Genomic DNA, 26,652 nt, shown 5'->3' on the forward strand with positions numbered 1-26,652 from the left:
CTCAGAGGTAGAATGCCCCTCTGGGTTCTATTCCTAGTACCACAAAAAAAAATGTAATTATAATACACTATCGTAAAAGCTGTAAGAATGTGGTGTCTCCTCGCTGAAAGAGTCAAGACAAATATTAGCGTTTTCAGATTTCAGATGGCAGGTACTCAGAACCTCCGGCTGCAACACAGTAGATTAGTGGATCCGCTGTGTTTCCTCGTGTGACTTAGGATGTGGCCGGCAGGTGCGACAGGAGAAGCGTCACTAGCAGGCTGTGTGGGATTGCAAGAGGCCGTGGACTGCAAGAGCCCCGCCCACAGCCTCGGCCCCTGTCCTGCTTCAACTAAGGACACCAGACCTCAGAGGTTCGGGAACACGGGCCAGCTCAGCTGTCCTGCGCATGTGCTGGAAAATGGAAACCTCAGTGTATTTCTGGGAAGTATGACCAAGAACAGCGCCTTGGTTGCAGAACCCCTAGATTCTCTCTCCTACTCTGTGTCCTCTGTAATTAACGAAGTAGATCCCAGAGCAGGCAGGAGATTATTCAGTGGCCAGTGAACGGAGAAGGGGCGCTCACATTGTAAACGCACCTTCCCTCCCCGCAGGTCTGGAGTCTGGATTAAACCAGGGGCATTCTACCTCTGAGCTATACTTCCAGCCCTATTTTACTGTGAAGCAGGGGCTCACTAGGTTGCTGAGGCTGATCTCAAACCTGCAGTCCTCCTGTCTCGGCCTCCCAAGTAAGTACTATAGGATCATAGGTGTGTACCACCATGGCTGGCAAGGGCGTTTTTTTTTTTTGTTGTTGTTGTTTGTTTGTTTTTTAGTAGGAGGGATGATTGTGGGGGGTGGGTGGAGTACATGATTATCATCAGAGCTTTTCATGGAAAAGAGGAGATTTCCAGGCAGGAGGCTGCTGTTTCTTTTCTTTCTTGTTTTGGGTACAGTTGGATCTGTCATGGCACTAGTGGGTATGTTTTTTAATCATTATGATGAGACTATAAGGTAGGAGTTTGAAAATGGTGTTTGAGCCAGGTTGAGGTCTAGATTACCCTTCAGTAGTCTAGACTCATCCCTCCTACTAAAAACCAACCAACCAACCAAGCAACAACAAAAAACAACAACAGCCCTTTCCAGGCATGGTGGTGCACACCTGTGACCTTAGTATTTGGGAGGCTGAGGCAGGATGACTGTAGGTTTTTGTTTTTGTTTTTGTTTTGCTTTGTTTTGTTTTTTTGCGGGTTTGGGGATGGAACCCAGGGGCATTCGACCTCTGAGCTACACACCCTGCTCTATTTTTTATTCTTTATTTGAAACCGGGTCTCACTGAGTCACAGAGGGCCTCAGTAAATAGCTGAGGCTGTCCGCGAACCGCGATCCTCCGGTCTCAGCCTCCCGAATGCTGGGATTACAAGCGTGCACTGCCACGCCCGGCTAGGACTGCAGGCTTGAGATCAGTCTCAGCAACTTAGGCTCTCAGCAACTTGGTAGTTGCACTTGGGTTATCTGGGGTCTTTGCCTTTTGCAAACAAGTGGCTACTGTAAGCAACCAGAGCTGATAGGACAGTCGCTGTGCATTCATACTGGGGACATTGTAGATTGGAGGCACGAAGAGAGGCATCCTTTGGAATTTCTTGCTTTCCCTATGTGTCAAAGCCCAGGATTACACCTTTTGCCTTTTGTGAAGTTGAGGGACGTTCTTGGCATAATATATAAGAACACTGACGTGTTGTGGCTCCTTTGTCTAAATGGTAGAGACTCAAGTCAGTGTGTTCTTCTTCTTCTGGGACTCAAGATGGATGCACTTCTCATGGGCAGTTTTCTTGTTGACTTGTGTGAGGGACAGACAGCTGTGGTTCCAGATGAACCATTTAGGAAAGCTCTGTGCCAGCAGAGGCGCCGGTTCTACATTGGTTGTATCAGTTCCTTTGCAGGGGACCAAGTCATAGCAGCAAAGGAGAGTCTGGATTAGGATGGAGCAGGGCATGTGCTTGTCCACGGCTACAGCCACCTGTGCACGGGATTTTCAGCGAGCATATTTTCCCCTCCACTCCACCTCTATTATTATCATCATTTGGATCGCCGAAAAGACCCTTGAACATACTGATAAGATGCATATATTCGTTCCTTTTTTATTTTGACGATCAAGCTCTGTTTGGCTATATATTTGATGATGACACTGAGTTGGTAAAATCTTAAAACTAAATAAAACTACATGATTTAATTCCACCAAAATAAATGTCAAGTAAAAAACATAGTCTTTTTTTCATTAGCTTATTGACATGTGGTTCTCTTACCTGTACAATTCAGCCCATGCTGGGGAATTTTTTCCTGTCACCTAAGGGGAAATTCTTTTGGGGGATATTCAGTGTCAGGCACACAGTTCCCTAGAGAACACTCAATAGTCGCATTGACAGGTGACTTTCACTTTCTGGCGTGGAAGACCAGGGTTTGTGCTAGCCATAAATAAAATGTAGTAATTATGAGAGGATGAGAATAATCGTCATGGGACTGGGGTCCCGGCTCTGCTCTTTCCTGTCATAACACCGCTGCTAAGCCATCCTTGTTAGATTCTGATTATCTCTCTCTTGTTCTGTCCTTATTCTCCTTTGCACAAGCTAATAAGAGAACAGCTCTGTGTTTGCAAATTGCCCCATGGTCTTGGTTTTCCAACCCTACACAAAGTGCAGGCCCTGGCTCACAGATCTGTGAACCAGCTGTTGACTTGGGGAGGATTTCCTTGTTCTTCCTGGGTGATAGCGAAGTAATTATTTATCTGCACCAGCATTTCCCAGAAATGCATGCTTTGTCGCCCAAGTTAAATTGGACAATAGAAACAGGGAGGAGAAGTAGAGGAAGCAGCTACCACCTGCATGGAAGTGTCCAGACAACATTTACAGAGCAGTACATTTGGACAAATGAATCATCTGGGGCTGCAGACCAGCTTCTGGGGCAGTTCCAGAAAGAGAGAGGAAATACTGGCACATCCCACGGCAGAGATCCTGATTAAAATGATCTGTGGTGTGTGTCTGGCATTGGGAGGTTTAAAACCTTTTCCCCAGAAGATCCCAAGATAACTCCAGAGGGGCTAACTGCTGGGCCCACTGGTTTTGCAGCAGCCTGGGCTTTGCAGAACTGTTGTGTATAACGAGATAGGTTGGCATTTTAGAAGCTGAAACCTCAAATGATTAACATAACCATGGGGCAAAATCCTTACGGTCTTCACCTGAATCTTCACCTGAATCATCCGCTTTCCAGGGCGGGTGGAGACTGAGGTCTCACAGACAGGCCTGTGGCTGGGGCCCAAAGCCCTGTACTCCGAGGGCAGAAGCACCTGTCTGCCTTCGGAGAATCTACAGAGGAACTTTTTTCTTTTTTCTTTTTTTTCCTCTGATGTACGGGTATCTATCTTAATGTAGAGAGTTGCCTGGTGCTGCGTCTTGTCTCCTGATTTATCAGCTTCACAGGGAGTGGTTAAGACTACAGGCTTTGGGCCACAGGGGATAGGTCAGTGGAAAAACATTTGCCTAGCATGCACCAGATCCTGGGTTCGATCACCACACACACACACTAAATAATAAATAAATAAATAAATAAATAAATAAATAAATACAATGATAGGTTTTGAAACCACACTCCCTTGTTCAAATCCCAGCTCATCTGTTATTAGCTGTGTCATCTTGGATGAGTTACTTAACCTCTCTGGGCCTCACTTATCCCAACTGATCTAATAATTAACGGGATGATGATAACAGACCTTCCTCACATGTGAGACAGTTAAGTGCATCAGACCAACGTCTGCCCAGCCCGGAGCACTCACTATACGTTAGCACTTCTTCTTTTTCTGGGTTGGAGCTTTCCATGAGGTCGTGTTACGTGTGGGAGATTAGAGGAGACACAAGATGCAATTTGTCGGTGACAATTCATTAACCAGGAAAACCGCCTTTGGGGGGGCCAGGTGCCAGGCGAGGCTCTCTAATGAGGGGTAACCACATCTGCTTTGCTTTCTCCACTGCTCTCCAAAGAGCACAGAACAGGTGGCCGCGTTTTGCCGCAGTTTGCACGAGATGAACCCCTCAGACCCCAGCCCATCCCCTCAGGACGCCACGGGGCCTCAGCTGGCCACCATGAGACAACTGTCGGACGCGGATAAGCTGCGCAAGGTCATCTGCGAGCTCCTGGAGACGGAGCGCACCTACGTGAAGGTCCGTCTTGCTCTGGCCCCCTTTCTGTGGGGCTGGCTCGCCTGCCCCTTCTTGAAAGCGTGAAGCCAGGGTCTTGGTGCTGCTTTTGAGGTCAAACAGCAGGACTGTGCACGCCTGTCATTCCAGTACTTGGGAGGCCGGGAGAGAATTGCAGGTTTGAGGCCAGCCTCACCAACTTAGGGACGCCTTCAGCAACTTAGTGAGACCCTATTTTACAGTAGAAAAAAAATTGAAGAGCTGAGGTGGGCTCAATCCCCAGTACCCCCCCCCACACAAATAATGGAAATACTACCATCAAATGCATGTACATATGTGAATATATCAACATTAATTTCAATATTTTTAAATGGGGAGTTGGGGGTGGACACCAAGCGCTGTGTGCTTGTATGTATGTCTCCTCATCATGACTTACATAATGAGACTATAATGCACCAATAAAAACATAGTATAATATATATGTGTGTACACACACACACACACACACACACACACACACACACACCAAAACCAAAAGCAACAGAATGTGGAGTATCGTGTTCTCTCCGATAGAATTTGGCCTTTATTCTGAATATTAAGATCTCCTTTTGTGTTTTAAAGAAGCCTATAAATTCTTAAAGCAGTTTATTTATATATACAAATATATGCATAGATACATATATATGTATGTATTTTGGGGGAGGGGTTGTACTGGGGGTGGAACCCAGAGACTTTTCTACCTCTGGGCTATACTCCTAGACCTATATTTTATATTTTACCTGGAAACAGGGGGTCACTAAGTGGCTGAGAACCTCACTAAGTAGCTGAGGCTGGCTTTGAACCTGTGCGATCCTCCTGTCTCTGCCTCCCAAGCACTGGGATTGCAAGCGTGCACCACCATGCCTGGCTATATGTAGGAATTTGTGTGTGTGTGTGTGTGTGTGTGTGTGTGTGTGTGTGTGTGTAATTGCTAAAGAAAAAAAAAAGGGAGAGGATGGTGACCATTAAGGGATCTTTATGACCCTGCTAAATATATTACAGAGGTAATACCAAAACTGAGTTTCTGAAAAATTTGAGGGTATAGCCTCATCATATGACTTGAGCCCAGGGGAAAGGTGCCGGGTCTCTTTCTCGTGCTAACACTTGTTCTGACATGGAGTTGCATCCCCCATCGGAATGCAGTGTGATCTGTTTTCATTATCTTTCACAGGTTTCCAAATTTATTTGACTTACCACCCCCTTTTCAGAAAAAGGAAAAAAAAAATGTACTCATCTTCCTCCAACTCCCGTGCCAGAAATCTCCCTTTTTTTAAGTGAATAGACAGAAGGATGCAGGGACAGATCTGCATTCTTTTATTCTTGTCTGTCTGTCTGTCTGTATGTATGTCTGTTTCATTCAAGCATCCTGAACAGGAGCGCTGTGTCACCCACTTTGGCAACCTAGGAATTTTAGTCTTTAAATGAGGAGGTAGCAAATGATGGCCCTTAGGACTCCTGCGGCCTGCTGCTTGTCTTTGCACGTAAAGTCTCGTTGGAACATTCCTTCACGTTTCATCTGTGCCGGCGCTGGGTGCGGCGTCAGTCAAGTAGCTGCGCAGAGGCCATTCGGTCTGCGCAGCCCGGGATGTGGGCAGATTCTTCTGGTTGGCTTACTCCTGCGTAAATGGGCCTGGACCACTGTAACCTTAGTATTTGGAAATACTAAGGTTATACTAATAATCTGTTTTTTTCTTCCTTAGATTCTTTACAGGCCTCCAGATGTGCTAATGACATTTTTTTTCTCAACTCTTAGGACTTAAACTGTCTCATGGAAAGATACCTGAAACCTCTTCAAAAGGAGACTTTTCTCACCCAAGATGAGGTATGGCAGAAAGCGTGTTGACGCGGTGAGGGCCACGCTGCAGTTTGTTGGTAGAGAGGAAAGAATAAGAAATGCCCAATGCTCGAAGCTCGTCAGTTGCATTTTCTTGTAATAAGTAGATCACGTGTTGCTGTTAACCTTGGGCAGCTCTTTGGAGAGTAAGAGCCATTCTCCTCTCTGGTAGAAGGACCATTATCCTAATTGATAAGCAGTGATTGGAAAACTTTGTAATCAGACTCAACTGAAGTGTCTGGGATAGATTCAATTCTTTATTTTATTTTTTTTCAGCTTGATGTGCTCTTTGGAAACTTAACCGAAATGGTAGAGTTTCAAGTAGAGTTCCTTAAAACTCTAGAAGACGGAGTGAGACTGGTACCTGACTTAGAAAAGCTTGAGAAAGTCGACCAGTTCAAGGTGAGTCTCGCCCTCAAGCAGTAGAAATTGGCCGCATCGTGCCGCGGTTGGGGCCTCTGACGGGTCGTGTCCAGTCCCTGATTCATTTATTTCAGGGGGCTGTGTGCTCTCTGTACTAAGATCTGGTGTTAAGCCGGAGTGGTGGCGCACGCTTGTAACCCCAGCATTTGGGAGGCTGATACAGGAGGATCACGGTTTGAGGACAGCTTTAACTACTTAGTGAGGCCCTTTGCGACTCAGTGAGACCCTGTTTCAAAATAAAGAATAAAAAATAGGGCTGGGACATAGCTCTGAGGTAGAATGCCCCTGGGTTCCATCCCCAGTACTACACAAAAAGAAAAAAAAAGACTGGTGCTTACGGGATTGGTATCTTCGCTGGACTGCCCAGCGCAGGGAACCGGGTGATCTTGCTTATCTGGCTAAGAGAAAAACCGATGGCATCTCTTTACGTTAAACTGATTCATCTGCTCGCTTCTATTGCAAGATGTACCAACCTTGACCTTTTGTTTTGTGTACAAAGAGGCCCTTAAAACATTAGCTGTTAGCAAATTAAAACAGCACCCCTGGTCTCCCAGTAAACTAATTTATGCTGTTCTGAGAAGCTTTGGTAAGTGGGCATGCTGGTCATTATCTAGGAGGAAGGCAGTTTCTGGCACACGCTGTCCTTGCAGCCTTAATGAGGATGTATGACGAGTGGCCTCGTAGAGATGCTCGTGGCTTATTTCCTCTTCCCTCGTTGGCCTTTATTACAGAGATTTCCTGTGCTAAGCTTCCAACTGACACAGTTCTCTGACACATCTGCTGGCTTACATGCATCTTCATTTATTCTTAAAAAATTGAGATAATTGAGGTACAATTGACATACAATGCACTCCACCTATTATATAGTTTGATGAATTGTGTACACACACACACACACACACACACACACACACACATGAAATAATCAACCTAATTAGTACAGAATGAACACAATCATTATCCCTGCAAGTCTTCCTGTCCTGGTGATTTCTCTCTGTCACCTCTTAGTACGTCCCATCCACAGGCAACCACGCTTTGCTTCCTGGTACTGTAGATATTTTAAACAAGTTTGATGAAGTTTCTTTTTGGGAATTTGCAATATATATCAGATTATGAGAGACCTTCTGAAGTCCTGCAGAAGAGCCGCGTTGGGCAAGTGTAGTCTTAGTGTATAAATCCCTACAGTTTGTGGGCACCGTATGCCCTGCGATGACTGTTAAGGCCAGAAGAATAAAAGAAGGTTTTATTCAGTGTTTTATCTGTGCTGGCTATATGGTTGTTTGTTGTTGTTGTTGTTGTTGTTGTTGTTGATAGAATCTCAGAATTCCCCCTGCACTGTGTGTTAAATAAATTGCATGCTTGGGAACCCAGTTTCTTACTTAGATTCTAAGCCTTAATTCTTCGCTTGGGATCTAACTTTTAATTCTATGCCTACAGGAACTGAGTCTCTCTCTGGATATAATGAGGTCAAAGGAGAACTTATGGAGGACATTTTTCCCGAAATTCATTAATTTTAAATATGTGGGATAAAAAGTATCCCACACCAGGTGTAGCCAAGTCCTACCAGGAACCGTCTCACTCAGTTTGGTCCTGTTGGAGCAGGCTGAGGGATGGCGCCACCTTTCCTCGGCTGAGCATGTTTATTGCTTATGTTCTTAACTGCTCCCTGCTAGGTGGGAGAGGGGTTTTGGAGAGGATAGGGGTAACGACCAGGGAAATGTGTTTCTTGCCATTGGAGGTGACAACATTTCCTTTCTTTCCTTGGTCTGTCACTTGTTTCCCAACAGGACCTCATAAGATAATTCAGGAGATTTTTGCCTTCCCCAAAATACACACATATGCGCGCGCGCGCACACACACACACACACTTTTTTTGGCATCAACATTGAAACATCCCAACTAGGTTCATTAAAAGACACAACCTTGCAAAAGCAGGAAGATCTCCACTGTAAATACTGAGGAGACAGGACCCAGCATCGATTGCCCACACTTGTATGCACACGTGCTTTCTCCCAGGCGGATTTAGCACATGGGTGAGCAGAGGGAGGTTGGGACAGGCATGGAGGATGTGATCATGGGATGGTCGGGCGGCTGGGAGCTCCCGGCTCCCTCCTGCCGAGGTGTCCAGATGAGGAGGGACATGAAACAACTATACTTTTTCTTCTTCAATCCAGAAAGTGCTGTTCTCTCTGGGGGGATCCTTTCTGTACTACGCTGACCGCTTCAAGCTCTACAGTGCCTTCTGTGCCAGCCACACAAAAGTCCCCAAGGTCCTGGTGAAAGGTAAGAAGGCCTCTGAGGGCAGGGTGGCGGGTGGGTACGTCAGCCACCAGGTCACAGCTGTGCATCTGACTTGCATTCAGATCTTGGATTCGCCATTTTATTTGTTTTCTTGTAATGAAAGTTTTTCTTTTTTATGGTAGTGGGGATGGAACCCAGGAGCATTCTACCTCTGAGCTGCACCACCAGCCTTATTTTATATTCTTTATTTTGAAACAGGGACTCAATGAGTTGCAGAGGGCCTCACTAAGTAGCTGGGGCTGGCCATGAATCCCGATCCTCCTGTCTCAGCCTCCCAAATGCTTGAAAATCTTTTGATTCAACAGAAGTAGAAAATTTTAATGGATATTTAGCTACTTAGTGAGGCCCTCTACAACTCAGCGAGACCCTGTTTCAAAATAAAGAATAAAAAATAGGGTTGGGGGTGTAGCTTGGAGGTAGAATGTTCCTGGATTCCAGCCCCAGTTCCACACACACACACACACACACACACACACACACACACACACACACAAATAAATAATAATATACATGAATTCCCTATTAATGTTAATAAAGATTCCTCTCCTCTTCACATATTCAAAAAGCATTTTCCTGGATAAGCAATAGAATCACTAGGAAGCTTGGTATGGAAGAATCTCCAGAAATCAGCCTGTCATTCTTTTAACATTTCACTGGGGCTGCCAAGTATATACATCTGCTAAATCGCATCCCTGGATATGTAAACAGTTTCCCTGTGTCACCTTCTTGTTTGTTGCCCAGGGGAGCTGGCTGAACTTAATTTAAAACCCATTAGAGGAAATAGAAATATAATATGGGTCTCTGGATAATGAAAGAGCCTGCTCCACACAACGATAGGGGTTGGGGGCTGGTCTACACATGGGATTCCGGGAGCCCCCGACCTGCTGCCTGATCGTCACCACACCGTCAACGCATGGCGTTGTTCATTCCAGTGTGTGTGTGTGTGTGTGTGTGTGTGTGTGTGTGTGTGTGTGTGTTTCTTTCTTTTGACACTGTTATTGATTGCTAATTTTTATCAGATGATTAAAGTAAGCATTTTAAAGTGCTTTATCGTGCTATTACGTACTCATTACATTCCTTCCAGCAATGAGTAATTTTTCTTAAATCACTCCATTAGATTATTAAGTCCTGCCCCTGTGGGTTTTTCTTAATTCGATAACATTTCTTTTTGCACCTGAAAAAATATTACATTGTCCTTTAAAATGCTTTTTAAAACAGTAGGCATGACCTACATTGTTCTGATTGCCAGATGTGCAAGCGGAGGAGCCGGACTGTTTGAGAATGGATGTGATTCTGCACACACAGTGGGCGCGCACCCCTCCGATACGGGATAGACTTTGTGGGTTAGAGACCATGGCTGTGTGTGTGTGTGTGTGCGCGCGCGCGTGTGCACGCGTAGGGCGTGTGAATTCCTAGCTCTCTCCTAGATGACTTGGGATACCCTGTGGAAGTCATACCTTCCTCAGGCTTCAGCCCTGGGCTGGCCCAGCCTCCCTCAGGCTGCACACCTCCGGGGCCGTTCCTCTCCAAGAGATTTCTTTGATAGAAAAAGACATGATGGCTGAACTTACAGCATCAGATTCTTCTTAAGAGGACTTAAAAGGGATGAAAAGATTACGGTCATGTGAGGTTCCCTCCTCCCCATGACTGGAGGTTTTCTTAACTGAATAAAGACAGTCATTTTGGAATTTCATGAGGTCTTTTATGGTCTCCTTGGTCTTAGCTCACACTTTTAACCTCTGGGGGGATGGGAATACATTTATGCCTATTGTAAATACCTGCCCACTGGGGTTCCAAAAATTATTATTCATTTATTCGGGAACTGTGTGAGTTCCTCTGACAGGCCAGGTGCTGTTAGGAGAGTGCTGGATCCCTGGGGTGCTGGATCTCATTTCTGATGGGCCAGAGTCATTGAATTAATATGTAGATTTCGAATGGGAGCTTCGAGAATGTTTAAGGCTGGTTGTGTTTGTTTACTGCTTTATCGAAAGGGATACGAGTCAGGAATCACCCAGTGGAAGAGCTGCCCAGGGCAAGGAGCGGGAAGGGTCTGGGAGCGTGCCCAGCCCCTCCATGAGTTCATCAGCCCTGGGGTTCATGTGTTCACTGCTAAGCCATTTGCATATATCGCCCCTCCCTCTTGCCATATTTTGTCCGTCTCCTATGCACCTGGAAGGCAGCAGCCGTGTTTTCCTAGCTGTCCAGGGACTGCTGCCCCTGTGCTGCTCAGACCCCACCCCAAAGACGTTGGTGGCAGGAGTGCTGGGTCCACGCAGGACCCTGTGCATGGAAGATCCAGCCTCGTGCCACCTACCCAGGGCTGCACATGCGGTTTCTATGTCTTTCTGCCTTTTTTTAAAAAGAGGTTCTACCAGCAGTGAAATGCCTGAAAGCTTAGGTTACCAGAATAAAGAATATTTAAAGTGTAGGTGTTATTATCACTCAGGTGTGGAAGGCCGGCGGGTCAGACGATTATGTCATTTCGCGTCACGAGGATCCCGGAAGGGCACACGGGGCCCCATGGCGCGAGTGCCAGGGTTGGTCAGGAGCGGAGGGGTGAGGGCAGAAGGCATGAGGGTCTTCCCTGTGGTCCTGAGGGAAGGAGCAGGTGAGAGGTGAGATAGAAGAGCCTTAGTATCACCAGTTTGAATAGCTCCAGCGGGCTCTGGGCCGCAGTAGTGCTGAGCTGGGTGAAACCCGGCCCTGGGGTGATGAGGGCAGGGAAGGGGGGCCCGGAGTGTCAGAGCCGCATAGAGGAGATGACCGTGTGTCAGGACTCTGAGCAGATGTGATGGGAAAGCTCTTTACCATGTCAGCAACTGGCTAGCCCTGGGGAGAGCATTCTCCCATGGCTCAGTAAGGACCCCAATGTCAGACATTAGTACAAGAAGACGTGCTTAATATAAGGGAAAGAGGCTCATTATAATCACATTAGTGGATTCCTGTAGTCCTGGTACTAAGGAGGCTCAGACAGGAGGATCACAGGGTTGAGGCCGGCCTGGGCAAGTTAGCAAGACTTTGTTTCAGAAAATAAAAAAGTGATAGAGGTCTAGGTTAGAGGTAGGACCTCCTGGGTTGAATCCCTAGTAACCTCAAATAAATAAGTAAATATAAGAAGTATAAATAACAGCTCCTGTGTGTGTCTAGGATTTATAAACCATTATTTTTTATGTATTTTTTATGTATTACTGGGGGTACAGAGCCCAGGGATGCACTGCTACTGAGCTATAGCCCCTGCCTTTTTTATTTTTAACTTATTTTTGTATGTTCTTTCTTTCTTTCTTTCTTTCTTTCTTTCTTTCTTTCTTTCTTTCTTTCTTTCTTTCTTTCTTTCTTTCTTTCTTTCGCAGTATTGGGGATGGACCCCAGGGGCATTCTACCTCTGAGCTACACCCCCCAGCCCTATTTTTTATTTTATTTTATTTATTTATTTTTTGGTAGTGAGGAAGGAACTCAGGGCATTCGACCTCTGAGCTACACACTGGCTGCATTTTTTATTCTTTATTTTGAAGCAGGGTCTCACTGAGTTGCAAATGGCCTCACTAAGTAGCTGAGGCTATCCTTGAGCCATGATCCTCCTGTCTCAGCCTTCCAAATGCTGAAATTACAAGTGTGTGTCACCACGCCCAACTTACCATTTTTAATTTTTGATACGGGGGCTTTCTAAGTTGCCTAAGCTGGCCTTGAACCTGCAGTCCTCCCATCCCAAGTACTGTGATCACAGTGTGTTCCACCAGGCCTAGCTATGAACTTACCCTTGAACTCATCAATGTCCCTAGCTCATGAGCAAACCATCCGACTGGTGGGGTTTTCCAGTTGTCTGAGCCCAGCTCCACCCTTCCCTCTTCCTGTCGCCCTCTCTCTGATGCAAAAAGACACATAGAAGCCGGGTGTGGTGGCGCACACTTGTAATCCCTGCGCTTGGGAGGCTGAGACAGGAGGACAGCGCAGGTTCGAAGCCAGTCTCAGCTACTTATTGAGGCTCTCAGCAACTTAGTGAGACCCTGTTTCCAAATAAAATATAAAATGGGTCTGGGAGTATAGCCCGGAGGTAGAAAGCCTCTGGGTTCCACTCCCAGTACCACCAAAAATAAAAAATAAAAAAAAGACACTTAGAAACTGAGCATGATGGCGCACGCATATAATCCCAGCATTCAGGAGGCTGAGGCTGGAGAATCGCGGTTCACGGGCAGCCTCAGCTACTTAGTGAGGCCATGTGCAACTTAGTGAAACCCTGTTTCACAATAAAGAATAAAAAATAGAGCAGGGGGTGTATCTCAGAGGTCAAATGCCCCTCAGATCTATCCTTTAGACCCACAAATAAAACACAAAAAAAGGTACTTGGAGTGAGGACTGGTCAGTAGAATGGTGAGCGGGAGTCCTGGGGGCGTCCTCGCGCCTGACACCTGTGTCAACCCTTCCAGCCAAGACCGACACGGCTTTCAAGGCGTTCCTGGATGCCCAGAACCCGCGGCAGCAGCACTCCTCCACGCTGGAGTCTTACCTCATCAAGCCCATCCAGAGGATTCTCAAGTACCCGCTCCTGCTCAGGGAGCTCTTTGCCCTGACGGATGCGGAGAGCGAGGAGCACTACCACCTGGACGGTGAGCGTGGCCCCGGCCTCCCCGGCGCCGGCCCGCGGGACCTCGGGGCCCTCGTTTCACCGCCCGTCTCCTTCTAGTGGCCATCAAGACCATGAACAAGGTCGCCAGTCACATCAACGAAATGCAGAAAATCCATGAGGAATTCGGGGCGGTGTTCGACCAGCTGATCGCGGAGCAGACGGGGGAGAAGAAAGAGGTGAGCAGCTGGCATGGACCTGGGTTTGGGCTCGGCGATCTTCTTGTAAAAGGGTGTTAGTGCTAAGTACAATAGTGACGTTATTGTTGTCAGCGCTGAAACTTCTGTTCCTTATCCAAAGCTACACGGGAATTTTCTTCCTTAGCTGGATCGACTCCTCCTTCCTCCCTTCCTCCCTCCCTCCCTCCCTCCCTTCCTCTCCACCTCCCTCTCCTTCTCCTCCTGCTCCTCCTCTTCTTCCTCTTCCTCCTCCTCCTCCTCCTCTTATATCCATCTCCCTCCCCTTCTTTATTGCTTTCCTGGTGCTGAGGATTGAAACCAGAGACATTCTGTCTCTTGAGTTATACCCTAATCACTTTTGTAAAAAAAAAAAAAAAAAAAATTAAAGATTCTCACTAAGTTGTTGAGGCTGGCCTTGAATTTGTAATCCTCCTTGTCTCAGCCTCTAGGCATGTACCACTGTGCCTGGCTGGACTACTTCATATAGAAGACATGTAGTCCTGAAATTTGCCTCTTCACCTTTGGAATCTTTGGTTTTATCCTGTAATGATGTGAAAATGAACTTCAATCCAGGTGTGGTGGTGTATCTTTATAATCCCAGCACTTGGGAGGCTGAGGCAGGAGGATCGTGGTTGACGGACAGCCTCAGCTACTTAGTGAGGCCCTCTGCAACTTAGTGAGACCCTGTTTCAAAATAAAGAATAAAAATAGGGTTGAGGGTGTAGCTCTGAGGTAGACTGCTTCTGGATTCCATCCCCAGTACCACAAAAAACAAAAAATAGGGTTAGGGATATAGCTTGGAGATAGAATGCCCCTGAGTTTCACCATCCCTTTTTACCAAGAAAGAAAGAAGAAAGAGAGAGAGAGACAGACAGACAGAGACAAAGAGAGAGAGAGTGAGAGTGAGAGCGAGTGAGAGCGAGAGAGAGCGAGAGAGAGCGAGAGAGAGAGAGAGCGAGAGAGAGCGAGAGAGAGAGAGAGAGAGAGCGAGAGAGAGCGAGAGAGAGCGAGAGAGAGCGAGAGAGAGCGAGAGAGAGAGCGAGAGAGAGCGAGAGAGAGCGAGAGAGAGCGAGAGAGAGCGAGAGAGAGCGAGAGCGAGAGCGAGAGAGAGCGAGAGAGAGCGAGAGAGAGCGAGAGAGAGCGAGAGAGAGCGAGAGCGAGAGAGAGCGAGAGAGAGCGAGAGAGAGCGAGAGCGAGAGAGAGCGAGAGAGAGCGAGAGAGAGCGAGAGAGAGCGAGAGAGAGAGAGAGAGAGAGAGAGAGAATGAACTTCCATGACCATAACCTGGGCTGCCTTCAACTCCATTAAAGGCTGAGGCAGAGATTAGCATAACATTTGTTCATGAATGCAAGTGTCCACTGACTCTCAATTTCAATGATTCTGTCTTTCTCTCTCTCCCCATCTACCCAAAAACTTACTCTGTTTTTATGTCCTCAGTGAAACAGAACACATTTCAGACTGTTAAAAGATAATATTCAGAAAGAGACAAAATCATGCTATCTCTTAGAGATGTAAAAATGGAGGCTCTAAGAAATTTATTTTATCCAGAAGATGTGAAAGACCCAGGCAGACACAGCAAAGGCTCCTTGCAAGAGCCAAAAGTTTACAGATTTATGTACAGGATAAAGCGATATCAGAGCGAATTGTATCTGATGAGACACATCAGGTTTTTCATAGCTGGAGGACATCAATTAGGCCAACTTCAGACTGGGTAGACTTCATGTCTATTTCCAACACCTTACTAAGAGTCGCTAAGGTGTCCAAGACAAAGGACCTGGTTGGAATCAGAGCTTGGACTAGCTTGCTGTGGAGGAGGTGTGTATAGTTCTTAGCAGAAATGCAGTTTTTTAGTTTTTATTTTCGTTTTGCTTTTTTTTTTTTTTTTAATCTCAAACAGGGCATGAGAATGTTCTCCGCCTGCCTGGCAGATAACTCAGTCTATCAAGTATAGACCAGGCGAATGCGGCTACTCTGTAATTCATTCTCATTCTTTTGTAAATCACCCTTGATAAGGAAAAAAATTCTTATTAAAGAAAGAAAAGGACAAAATACAGAAGAAGACAAGAAGAAAAATCTCAATAAGTCTCAAAAGACAGAAGTTACCAATGTGATGTTTTGGTGTTTGTTTTGATATAGAAAAGTTAATGAGTTTGTCTATGCTTCAACTGATTAAATTTTGAAGATAACTTTATACTTTGTTTTTAATATCAAACAGAATTTTTGCATTATTTTAAAATTTTGTGTACTATTTCATCTATGGCTGAATGCTAATTACTAACTTACTGAATTCTTCCTGTTAGGCAATTTTCTTGGCTTCGTTTATTGCCTACTGTGAATAATAATGTGAAAATTTTTTATCATAAGTCTTTTTCTCCTCTGTACTTTAGGGTTTTTTTTTTTTTCCCCATTGTGGAAGAAGTAGATTTTACTGGGTCATGGAAATGAACATTTTATTATATTTTGTTATATTTTCATTATAACTAATTTCTGGGTGTTAATGACCTCAGGAGCACATGACCAAGTTACTAAAGGATAGATTATATGGATACTGTTGCAAAGAAGGTAAAAAAAGAACAGAAAAAGATGGATATGATAAAAAAAAGACCATAAAAGGAATGTGGCTTGGTTCATGTGAAACTGGAAGGCCTTTGAAATGAATTTCTGACAATCAAGTAAGAAATCTGTCCAGCACAGAATAAAATGGCATAGAGCTGCACAAAGCATTTTCTATTGAACTGAAATTATAAATAGAAATGGGCCAAAGATAGAAGGAGGGACCCTTGGCTACTCACCATTATTAAAAAGCAAGAAAAGCATATATATTGGTAGCAGAAGGTCTGATGCCCAGAAAATATAAGGCTTGGGAATGATGTCCAAAAAGTGCAACAAAAGACTGTGTTTCAGCAGGTGAAGATGAATGAACAGGAAATAGGTCCCAGCGGGAAGTGATTACTCAAAGGTGGTTGATTACTCAGAGAACACAACTAAAATCCTATTAGGTGTACTTTCTCTCGATTGAGGAAAATGGCCTTCGAACTGGAGAGGCTGTAGTGGCCTCAATACTCCAAGAATAAAACCGTAGGAAGAATGAGTGCTGATGGGCTGTATGGCTTTTGCCAAGACCATGGCCAATGCTCCGCCATCCCTGTGGGGATTGAGGCAGGTGGTTTGCAGAGGTACAGAAGTTAGTACTTACTGTGACTCTCACTAAGGTAGATTCCTGAGGATTGTAGTTCCTTTGTGATGGCAACACCTAATTAAAAATCCTAGGGTGGGTTTCCATCCTAGTTTGAGGAATTCCAAGAACACTGATTGGTTTATCTTGGATGGTCGCATTTGAAGGACACAGGGTATGTGACTCCTGTCTTCAACCAACTTTCCTTAAGATCTTTCTGAAGGCAGAGGTGTACCCAGAATCAGAACCAGCAAAGGGGAGATTTTATGGTGAAGCTGGACCTTCCGTCTTCTAATCCTGTTATACTCTGGAGAGTTGGGCTGGACCCCAGAGAGCATCCCTAATTGGAGGAAAAAGTCACAAGGGCCTTTTCTTAGAAAAAGGCCCCATAGAGTTGGAGTCAGTAGGGCATCCCAGGCTTGATTAGGACAGGGGCCTTCCAGCAGAATTCACTTGTGGATTTTTTTTTTTTTTTTTTTTTTTTTGGTGGTACTGGGGGTGGAACCCAGAGGCCTTCTACCTCCAGGCTATACTCCCAGACCTGTTTTATACTTTATTTAGAAACAGGGTCTCACTAAGTTGCTGAGAGCCTCACTAAGTAGCTGACACTGGCTTTGAACCTGTGCGATCCTCCTGTCTTAGCCTTCCAAGTGCTGGGATTACAGGCATGCACCACCACGCCCGGCAATTTATGGATTTTTTAAGGAAAGTTCAGAGGGGGCCAGTTGGCCAAAGTAGGCAACCTGACCCCCTTCTGCTTGCTATATAGAGACTTGTCAGGGAGAAACCAGGTGCACAGGGGTTGTATCAACCCATTTTCCCCTGTTTAACAACTAAAATCTCAGTGGCTCAGTACAACGAATACTTCACACATGAGTTTATGGGTCACCTGAGTTTGGGCTTCTCTTGGTGCAGGCCAAGGCCGAGGGCTCAAAACTGTTGCCGGTTCCTTTAGGATCCAGGAGGACACAGCACTGGTTGCCTCGGACAGGACCTTTCCATGGCTAGAAAGTAGAAACTCGAGAGCTGATGGGAGTTTATGCTAAGTCCACCACTCAAGTCTAATGGTCACGCCCAAGCTGCCGTAGGCAGGGGTGTACACTGTGTTCTGCCTCGTCTGGTGGTGGGAGGTGCTAGAGAGTCATATGGCAGAAGGTACAAATATAAACAGTTCTACCGGAGGAAGTGGAATTTGGACTGTCTACCACAGTGACCTTTAATCACTATTAAAGACGTAGCATCAGCTGGGCATGGTGGGCACGCTTGTAATCCCAGCATCTTGGAGGCTGCGACAGGAGGATCACAGTTTGTGGGCAGCCTCAGCTACTTAGTGAGACCCTTTACAACTCAGTGAGATACTGTTTAAAAATAAGGAATAAAAAATGGGGCAAGGTGTGTAGCTTGGAGGTAGAATGCCCTTGTGTTCAATCCCCAGTACTGCAAAAACAAAAACAAAAACATAATGTCTAAGGAGATGGCTCAATATAGGGCCTAAAAATTTGATTTATATATGTAACTACTCTTCCACGTAGGGGATGGGGAAGGACTTTGGTCGATTTGTCACTTAATATCCATAAATAAAGCAATAAGATTCCTATAATTTCTTTAGTCCTTGGTTGTATTAATAGTAATATGGCTCAGCAATAATTACAGCAATTATAATCCCAATCCTGGGAGACGGTAATACTTCTGTATCCCATCCCGATAGAGCCACAGCTCCAGTATTGTGCTTGTGGCTTGAGGAAGGAATGCCAGACTACACTGGGAGCCCTGCTAGTTCGCTGCGGTGTCTAGAGATGCATGGGGATCACGAGCAGCAATGTAAATGGAGCCATTTGTCCCGAAGAAGTTCTTTAAGTTTGCAAATGTTTGGAATATTGATTGGGCTTGGTTGTTGTTATTTTTATTTGTTATACTGGGGACTGAACCCCAGGGGCAGTTATACCTCTGAGCTACACCCCCTGGCCCTATTTTGGAGCTTGAAGCGGGATCTCACTAAGTTGCTGGGGGTCTTGCTAAATTGCTGAAGCTGGCCTCGAACCTGTAATTCTTCCTGTCTCAGCCTCCCAAGTACTGGGATTACAGCTGTGTGTCCCCATGCCTGGTTGGGCTTGATTTTTATGGACTCAGGGAATAGAAGTAGGAGGCCAATAAGTAGGTTTATCAGGGAGACATAGTCGAGGAAGCGCTTCCTAAACCTTTGTGGCATTTATAAGTAGGATGGGCTGTGGAATTGTGTTTAATTCTTATCCTCTATGGTGTTTACATAGAGACCAGTTTAAGACACCAGCTGAACTTCCACACCGTGGCTTTGCTACTGAGACTATCCCCACAGTGGGTTGGGTTGGGATTTTGATAGGTTTGTTAAGTGGGCCAATGGCTCTGGGGAGAAAAGCTGGCCTGTTCACAGTAATCCCCTTGTATCCATGGAGGATCCATTCTAAGACCCGCAACAAGTGTCTGAAACTGTTGATAACATGAAATCTTTTATGTTTAGAGTTTTCCCTCTATGTACATGCACAAATTCAATGCCTCTTCCATCTTAACTAGTACTTGTCACGTACTTTGGCTATTACTTCTACAGTGTAAGGTGTGACAGCAAAATTTGTATGAATTCTTTTCTTACATTGAAAACTTACCTTTTTACTTAAAGGAAGTACTTTGCAGCTTCTCTTGGGCATATCAAAATTGCCAACATCACTACGTTTGTGCTGTGGGAAGTAAAAGATTACTTACACATGAGCACTGTAATGCCTCAACAGTTGAGCTTATAACCAAGATAGCTCCAGGTGACCAACAGGAGGGTAGCGTATAGAGCAAGAGTACTCTGGACAAAGGGTTCATTCATACAGTAGGAAGGAAGGAGAAAGATGGCATGAGTTCCATCACATTACTCAGAACAACGTCCAATTTAAAATGTGTGAGTCATTTATTCCTGGAATTTTCCCTTTAATATTTTCAGCCCTTGCTTGACCGTGGTGAAACCTCAGATAAGGGGGTACTACGTTCTGAGATGCGAACACCGGGCTACCACTAGACTCTGTGGGTCATCATGTCTAGGTGGCTCTCACAAACAGAAGCCTTTGTCTGTCTGAGACAGTGTAGCGTGTAATCTGCTGGGCGTGGTAGTACAGTCAGGTAATCCTAGTATTTGGGAAGCTGAGACAGGAAGATCACAAGTTCAAGACCGGCCTCAGCAATTTAGTGAGACTCTTAGCAACCTTGTGAGACCCTGTTCCAAAACAAAACAAAGAGCTGAAGGTATAGCCCAGAGGTTGAATGTCCCAGTACCAGGAAAAAAATTTAAAAAGGACTGAGGTTATGGCATGGTAGATGGCCCCTGGGTTCCATTGCCAGTACCAAAAAGAGTCTTGTTGAAAACAGAATCTAGGTTGAAATTTTTTTAATTCCTCAATAAAAACTCATCATAACATTGAAAAGTTAAATCAAATTTATGTCAGGGACCATCTGTGTGTGTATCTCTTTAGAGAGACAAACATAGTATATAGTATACAGCATGACATTTTGCTATATGTATCCATTACAGAATGGCCAAACTGAAGCTCTTTAATTTATGCACTGCCTCACATACTGAAAGCAGCTTTACTTCACGGAAACAATATTTTCATGAAGTATAATTAATGCCCGCCCACCATATTTTCAAATTTCACAAAAACCACCAGTTGGTAAATTTTTCCCCGTCTCTGGTTGCAGGTTGCGGATCTGAGCATGGGGGATCTGCTTCTGCACACCACCGTCATCTGGCTAAACCCGCCGGCCTCACTGGGAAAATGTAAGAAGGAGCCAGAATTGGCAGCTTTTGGTAAGTAGCAAAAGGGTTTTTTTTTTGGGGGGGGAGCGTGGAGGGGTACAGGTCTGCTTTATTTTCCAAAGTATAAGAATATTGCTTTACCAAGTCGGGACTTATTAAAATAAAGCTGGTTGGAGTTTTCAGATTTGTTCTTTCTCCTCTGAGCTTTGGCTTCTCACAAATACTAAACTTTCCTGTGAAATAAGTACAGGGTAGTGGTCACCCAGCTGGTGGGTGGGGGGATCCTGGCCGCACCCAATCTGTCCCAGGTATAAACGCACAGGCTGGCAAAGAACTTACTGTTTTGTTTGTGCTGTTGGTCCCAGGATCCTTTCAAAACAATTGAAGGGGAAAAAAAGAAAAAAGAAAAAGAAAAATCAGGAGTAGCTGGTCTCTGTTTCCAAACCCCCATCCTGGGTTGTTTTTATTCTCTTCCCAACTGTGTTGCTATATATAATGTCAGGACCTGGGAGGTGGGTTCTCAGCCGTCCTGTGCTGGCAGCTGTGGGTGCTAGAACACGTGTGAGGTGCGTCCCAGCCCTGTTGTCGCTAATACTAGTCCAAGTGGACACGTGTGGTTTAACTGAGCAAGTTCAGAGGGGTGCAGTTTTTGCAATTAGCTCATGTGATTGTATTATATTGTACTTTTTTCCCCCCACGGTACTGGGGATGGAACCCAGGGGCATTTTACCTCTGAGCTATACCCCATCCCTATTTTTTATTCTTTATTTTGAAACAGGGTCTCACTAAATTGCAGAGGGCCTCACTAAGTAGCTGAGGCTGGCTGCAAACTCGAATCCTCCGTTCTCAGACTCCAAAGTACTGGGATTACAAGCGTGCGCCACCACACCCGGCTTTACTGTTATGCTTTTTGAGAGAGATGTGGGTTAGCGTGCTGGGAACTGTGCATGGGTCAAGAAAGATGGCTGGTGATTTGCAGACATGAATGAGGCATACTGTAGTGTCCTTCCTGGACAGACAGCAATTGGAAGGCCATGAGTTTTTGTTTGTTTTTCTGGTATTTTTGTTTGATTTTTGTTACTGTCATTTGAATCCGGAGATATTCTACATCCAGTGCTTTTATTTTTGGTGGTACCGGGGATGGAACCCAGAGGCATTCTACCTCTGAGCCAAACCCGCGGCCCTATTTTTTATTCTTTATTTTGAAACAGAGTCTCACTGAGTTGCGAAGGGCCTCCCTAAGTAGGAGCTGAGGCGGCCCTCAAACCGTGATCCTTCCTGTCTCAGCCTCCCAAATGCTGGGGCTACAAGCGTGCGCCACCACGCCCTGCCCCTCCAGTGCTTTTTAAATTTTTTGTTTTGTTTTGTTTTGAAACAGAGTCTCATTAAGTTGCTAAACCTGGCCTCAAACCTGCTATCTCCTGTCTCAGCCTCCCAAATACTGGGATTTCAAGTGCGGACCATTACGCTCTAACAGGACTTGGTTTTATGGTCTGTGGCTTTTCCCAGTTTCTCCCTAGAATATTGAAGGCTAGGAACTCTAGCATTTACCATTAATTCTCTTACCTCTTACCCTATATTATTTTTCTAGAATTGCGGGGGAAGAAATATTGCTTATTTACTTATCTATTTTCTTATAGTACCAAGGTTGACCCCAGGGCACTGTATTCTGTTTATTTTGAGAAGGGTCTCCGTAAATTGCCCAGGGCGGCCTTACACTTGCGATCCTACTGCCCCAGCCTCGTAGCAGATGGGGCAACAGATGTGTGCCACCACACACAGCTCACTTACTGCTTCTTTCAGTGGGCTGTTTTCTTTTCCCCTTTTCCATAAGGTGAACAAACTATTCCCCGACAGAACATCCTAGTGATATTAAAATTAGAGTGCTTAATAGAAAGATTTATTGGATTTTCTAGTTAGATCCATTCATTGGGAAATTAATGACATTCCTAAAATTTCCCAGGAGCCATTGCAGCCTGTTGGTGACATTTCATTAAGAACAACAAAAGAGCATCTAAGAGCGCTGAGAAAATGTGTGACTAAATAGACCGCGCAAAGGATTGGGGCCTTTTTTCTTTTGTGGTACTGGGGATGGAACCCAGAGGCATTCTACCTCCGAGCTACACCCCCAGCCCTATTCTTTATTTTGAAACAGGGTCTCACTAAGTTGTGGAGGGCCTCAGTAAGTACCTGAGGCTGTCCGCGAACCGCGATCCTCCGGTCTCAGCCTCCTGAATGCTGGGATTACAAGCATGTGCCACCACGCCCGGCGGGGCTAAGATTTCTGATGCTTCTTAGTATGTCATTATTTATAGGACACAAGATAACTGCCTACACTCGTAATTTTCTCCCTTCCTTCCTTCCTTCCTCCCTCCCTCCCTCCCTCCTTTCTTTTCTCTTCCTTCCTTCCTTCCTTCCTTCCTTTCCTTTTTTGGTACTGGGGGTGGATCCCAGAGGCATTCTACCTCCGAGTTCCACCCCCAGCCCTATTTTTTATTCTTTAAAAGGTTCTCACTGAGTTACAAAGGGCCTCATTAAGTAGCTGAGGCTGTCCTCAAACCGCAATCCTCCTTGCTCAGCCTCCCAAATGCTGGGATTACCAGCTTGTGCCAACACGCCCAGTTTCCACAAGTTTCTAATAATGTACTAGGCTATCAGTTCCAGAATTTAACATGTCAGTGTTTCATGACTTGTCTCCTGCATTTTGCAAATTTGATACAATTAGAAACAAGTGCCTTTGGAACAAGAAAATAATTTGAGTGGGAGAAAGTAGGAGTCAGCAAACGTTTTTCTGTTTGGTGGCATAGGATAAATTTTAGGCTTAGAGCCAATATTTCTTAATCATATCTTGAATGAGTGGGAGGCTGTGATTGTTGCCTGTACCACACAGATGGCAGGGAGGCAGGCCGGGATCTGGCCCCGGGGTCCTAATTTGCCAGCCCATGTTGTAAATGGTCCAGACAAGTACCAGTTGGGAGGTTTGGGACTCAGATAGGACTCTGCGTCCCCTGCTCCCTGCATCCTGGGTTGTTTAGGGACGCAGGTGTTGATGGCTGACTCTGAGGTAGGTAAGTCACTGCACCTGTCCTGACTGGAGGTGACCACTGCATCCTAAGCTCTGTGAACCAGTGCAAGAATATGTGATAGAGGCAAGCTTATCATTATTCAGAATCTTCCCCAGAATGATAATAAGGAAACAAGGAAAGATTAAAATTGGGATTACGAATAAGGCCGATGCTGGTGATCAAAGGAGCTTATTTATGGATAAGTCATAAGTAATGTCACTGAAGGTGTCAGCTTTGACGGCTCCGGTGCGATTGCCAGGAGCGAGGCAGAACTGATGGAGCCTTAAAAAAGCATTTTGAAGTAGGGAAGAGTTGCTGAGAGCGAAGTAGGTTAGTTACCATCAGCCAAGCAGCTTTCAGGTTGAAGTGTGGCTATCTTTTGATTCGGAGTTAAGCCTCTAATCTCAGGAAATAGGGCAGCTTTCTTCTGAAACCGACATTAACTTTCTGCCACCCCGGCGCCTGATGTGCACTGAATACTGATATCATCACCTTCAAAAAATAAATAAAAACAACCTGGGTATGGCGCACACCTGTAATCCCAGTACTCGAGAGGCTGAGACGGGAGGAGTTTCAGGTTCAAGGCCAACCTCAGCAACTTAGTGAGATCCTGGTTCAAAATAAAAAATAGGAAGCCAGGCGTGGTTGCCCAGACTTGTAATCCCAGCATTTGGGAGACTGACAGGAGGATCACGGTTCTTGGCCAGCTTCAACTACTTAGGCCCTTTGCAACTCAGTGAGACCCTGTTTCCAAATAAAGAATAAAAAATAGGATTGGGGGTGTAGCTCAGAGATAATATGTCCCTGGGTTCCATCATCGGTACCACAAATAAATAAATAAATAAGCCGGGCTTGGTGGCGCACGCTTGTAATCCCTGCGCTTGGGAGGCTGATGATAAGCTTGCCTCTTATCACAGGAGGATGGCGCAGGTTCAAAGCCAGCTGCACTGGTGTAAGAGACCCTGTTTCCAAATTTAAAAAAACTATAAAATAGGTCTGGGAGTGTAGCCCGGAGGTACTACACTCTAGGTTTCCAGGAACCCCAGTACCACCAAAATAATAATAATAATAATAATAATAATAATAATAATAATAAATTAATAATAATAATAAATAATAATAAATAAATTAAATAAGGCTGGGGTATAGTTCAGAGGTAGAAAGCCCCTGGGTTCAATCCCCAGTAACAAAATAATAATAATAATAATAATAATAATAATAATAATAATAAAAAATAATGAAAAAAGCGGAGCACACCTGTAATCCCATCTACTCAGGAGACTTAGCAGGAGGACTGCAAATTCAAGGCCAACCTGGGAAACTTAACAAAACCCTGTCTCAAAATTTAATAAATAAATATAAAATAAAGGGGTTGGGGCTGTAGCTCAGGGATAGAGCATCTAGCATGTGTAAAGCCTTGGGTTCGATCTCCATTGCTGCCAAAAATAAATAAATAAATAAATAAAAACCTAAAGATAACATCAAAAAGAGAAATAGATCATGCATGCCTCTGAAGGCACACAGAAGGTGCTTGAGGCTGACTGGTATCTGTGGCGTCCACGAGGGAGAGGGGAGGTGTTCATAGCTAGTTCTCTGCCGGACCGAGGGTCACTTTTTGACTCTTTTGCTATGATTTCTAATGGTACAGACAAGGGAAACTGAGGCATGTCCATTAGCCTTCATAGAGCCGACACCACCATTGAACTGGGCTCCCAGTGATGTCATAGGTCTCCTGGAGGGGAGCTCAGCCACTTTTAAAAGGGCCAGCTCAGCCGGGCGTGGTGGTGCACGCTTGTAATCCCCGCGTTTGGGAGGCTGAGACAGGAATATCGCACAGGTTCGAGGCCAGCCTCGGATACTTAGTGAGGCTCTCAGCAGCTTAGTGAGACCCTGTTTCCAAATAAAGTATAAAATAGGTCTGGGAGTATAGCCTGGAGGTAGAAAGCCTCTGGGTTCCACCCCCAGTACCACCAAAAAAATAATAATAATAAAAGGGCCAGCTCTCCTGGCCACTGAAGTCTTCATGGTAGAAACCAAGGGCCTTGCCGGGCGTGGTGGCGCACGCTTGTAATCCCCGCGCTTGGGAGGCAGAGACAGGAGGATCGTGCAGGTTCGAAGCCAGCCACGCGTGCTGGCTTAGGAGACCCTGTTTCCAAATAAAAATGTAAAAATAGGTCTGGGAGTGTAGCCTGGAGGTAGAAGGGCTTCCAGGAACCCCAGTACCACCACCAAAAAAAAAAAAAAAAAGAAACCAAGGGCCTTCTCAGATTGCTGGTGCTCGGCCACGACACAGAGTTGGGTGTGGCGTCCTCTGGTCAGTGTGGCCCTCTGCAAGGAAACCTTCCAGCTGTCCTGTGTGAATCTAGAGGGGTGAAAGGCTGGGGCTGTTTAGACTGTGTCTGGAGTTGGGTTCTTCACTTCTCAAGTCTTCTTTAGTGAAGGTGAGAATGGCCCATACATGGGAAGACTGGTCAGTCCAAAGTAGGATGGAGAATGAGCCAGATCCTTTGGGACGGTCTCTTGAACAGCTGGGAGCCTGGTGCCCAACCTTGAGAAGTCTCTGATGTTTTTTCCCTTTATTTTTTTATTTGTTCATTTTATTTATTTATTTATTTATTTATTTATTTATTTATTTATTTTCAGTACCAAAGCTGGAACCCAGGGGCATTCTATCTCCAAGCTATACCCCCAGCCCCATTTGTTATTCTATATTTTGAAACAGGGTCTCATTGAGTTGCAAAGGGCCTCACTGTTCACGAACCACGATCCTCCTGCTTCAGCCTCCCGAATGCTGGGATTACAAACATGTGCCACCACGCCCGGCTTGTTCTTTTCCTTTCAGTTCTGTGCTGGTGCCCGGGGCTGTGCCTCCTGCCGCGGCTCCACGGTTAGAACATTCCTCAGGGTCAGAGAAGGAAGGGATAGACAGCCTCTCTTGGAATGCTGAGGCAGCTATCCCGAAATACCGTAAACTGGGTGGCGTACAGTTTAACTCTTTCCCACGGTCATCGAAGTTCAAGATTATCTCTCAGAGCTGCATCTTCACGTGGCGGAAAAGCCTAAGCATCGTTCCCA

General features: G+C 45.4%; 1 protein-coding gene across 4 annotated transcripts in view; it reads left to right on the forward strand.

Moving 5' to 3' along the window:
* The window catches only part of TIAM1 (TIAM Rac1 associated GEF 1), a gene marked incomplete at both ends in the record, with an annotated part of 154,675 nt that overhangs the window by 115,335 nt on the left and 12,688 nt on the right, over window positions 1–26,652 (forward strand). For 3 of the 4 annotated variants that reach the window (XM_080695940.1, XM_080695942.1, XM_080695943.1), the window contains 7 exons: window positions 4,014–4,193; window positions 5,962–6,030; window positions 6,319–6,444; window positions 8,640–8,748; window positions 13,191–13,370; window positions 13,448–13,566; window positions 20,455–20,563. In XM_080695940.1, coding sequence (XP_080552066.1) covers window positions 4,014–4,193; window positions 5,962–6,030; window positions 6,319–6,444; window positions 8,640–8,748; window positions 13,191–13,370; window positions 13,448–13,566; window positions 20,455–20,563 — 892 coding nt within the window. The remainder of the gene's footprint in view (window positions 1–4,013; window positions 4,194–5,961; window positions 6,031–6,318; window positions 6,445–8,639; window positions 8,749–13,190; window positions 13,371–13,447; window positions 13,567–20,454; window positions 20,564–26,652) is intronic. The other variant, XM_080695941.1, reaches the window with a different exon arrangement.

This window comes from Muscardinus avellanarius (genome assembly GCF_963383645.1).
Source record: "Muscardinus avellanarius genome assembly, chromosome: 5".
Classification (NCBI taxonomy): domain Eukaryota; kingdom Metazoa; phylum Chordata; class Mammalia; order Rodentia; family Gliridae; genus Muscardinus; species Muscardinus avellanarius.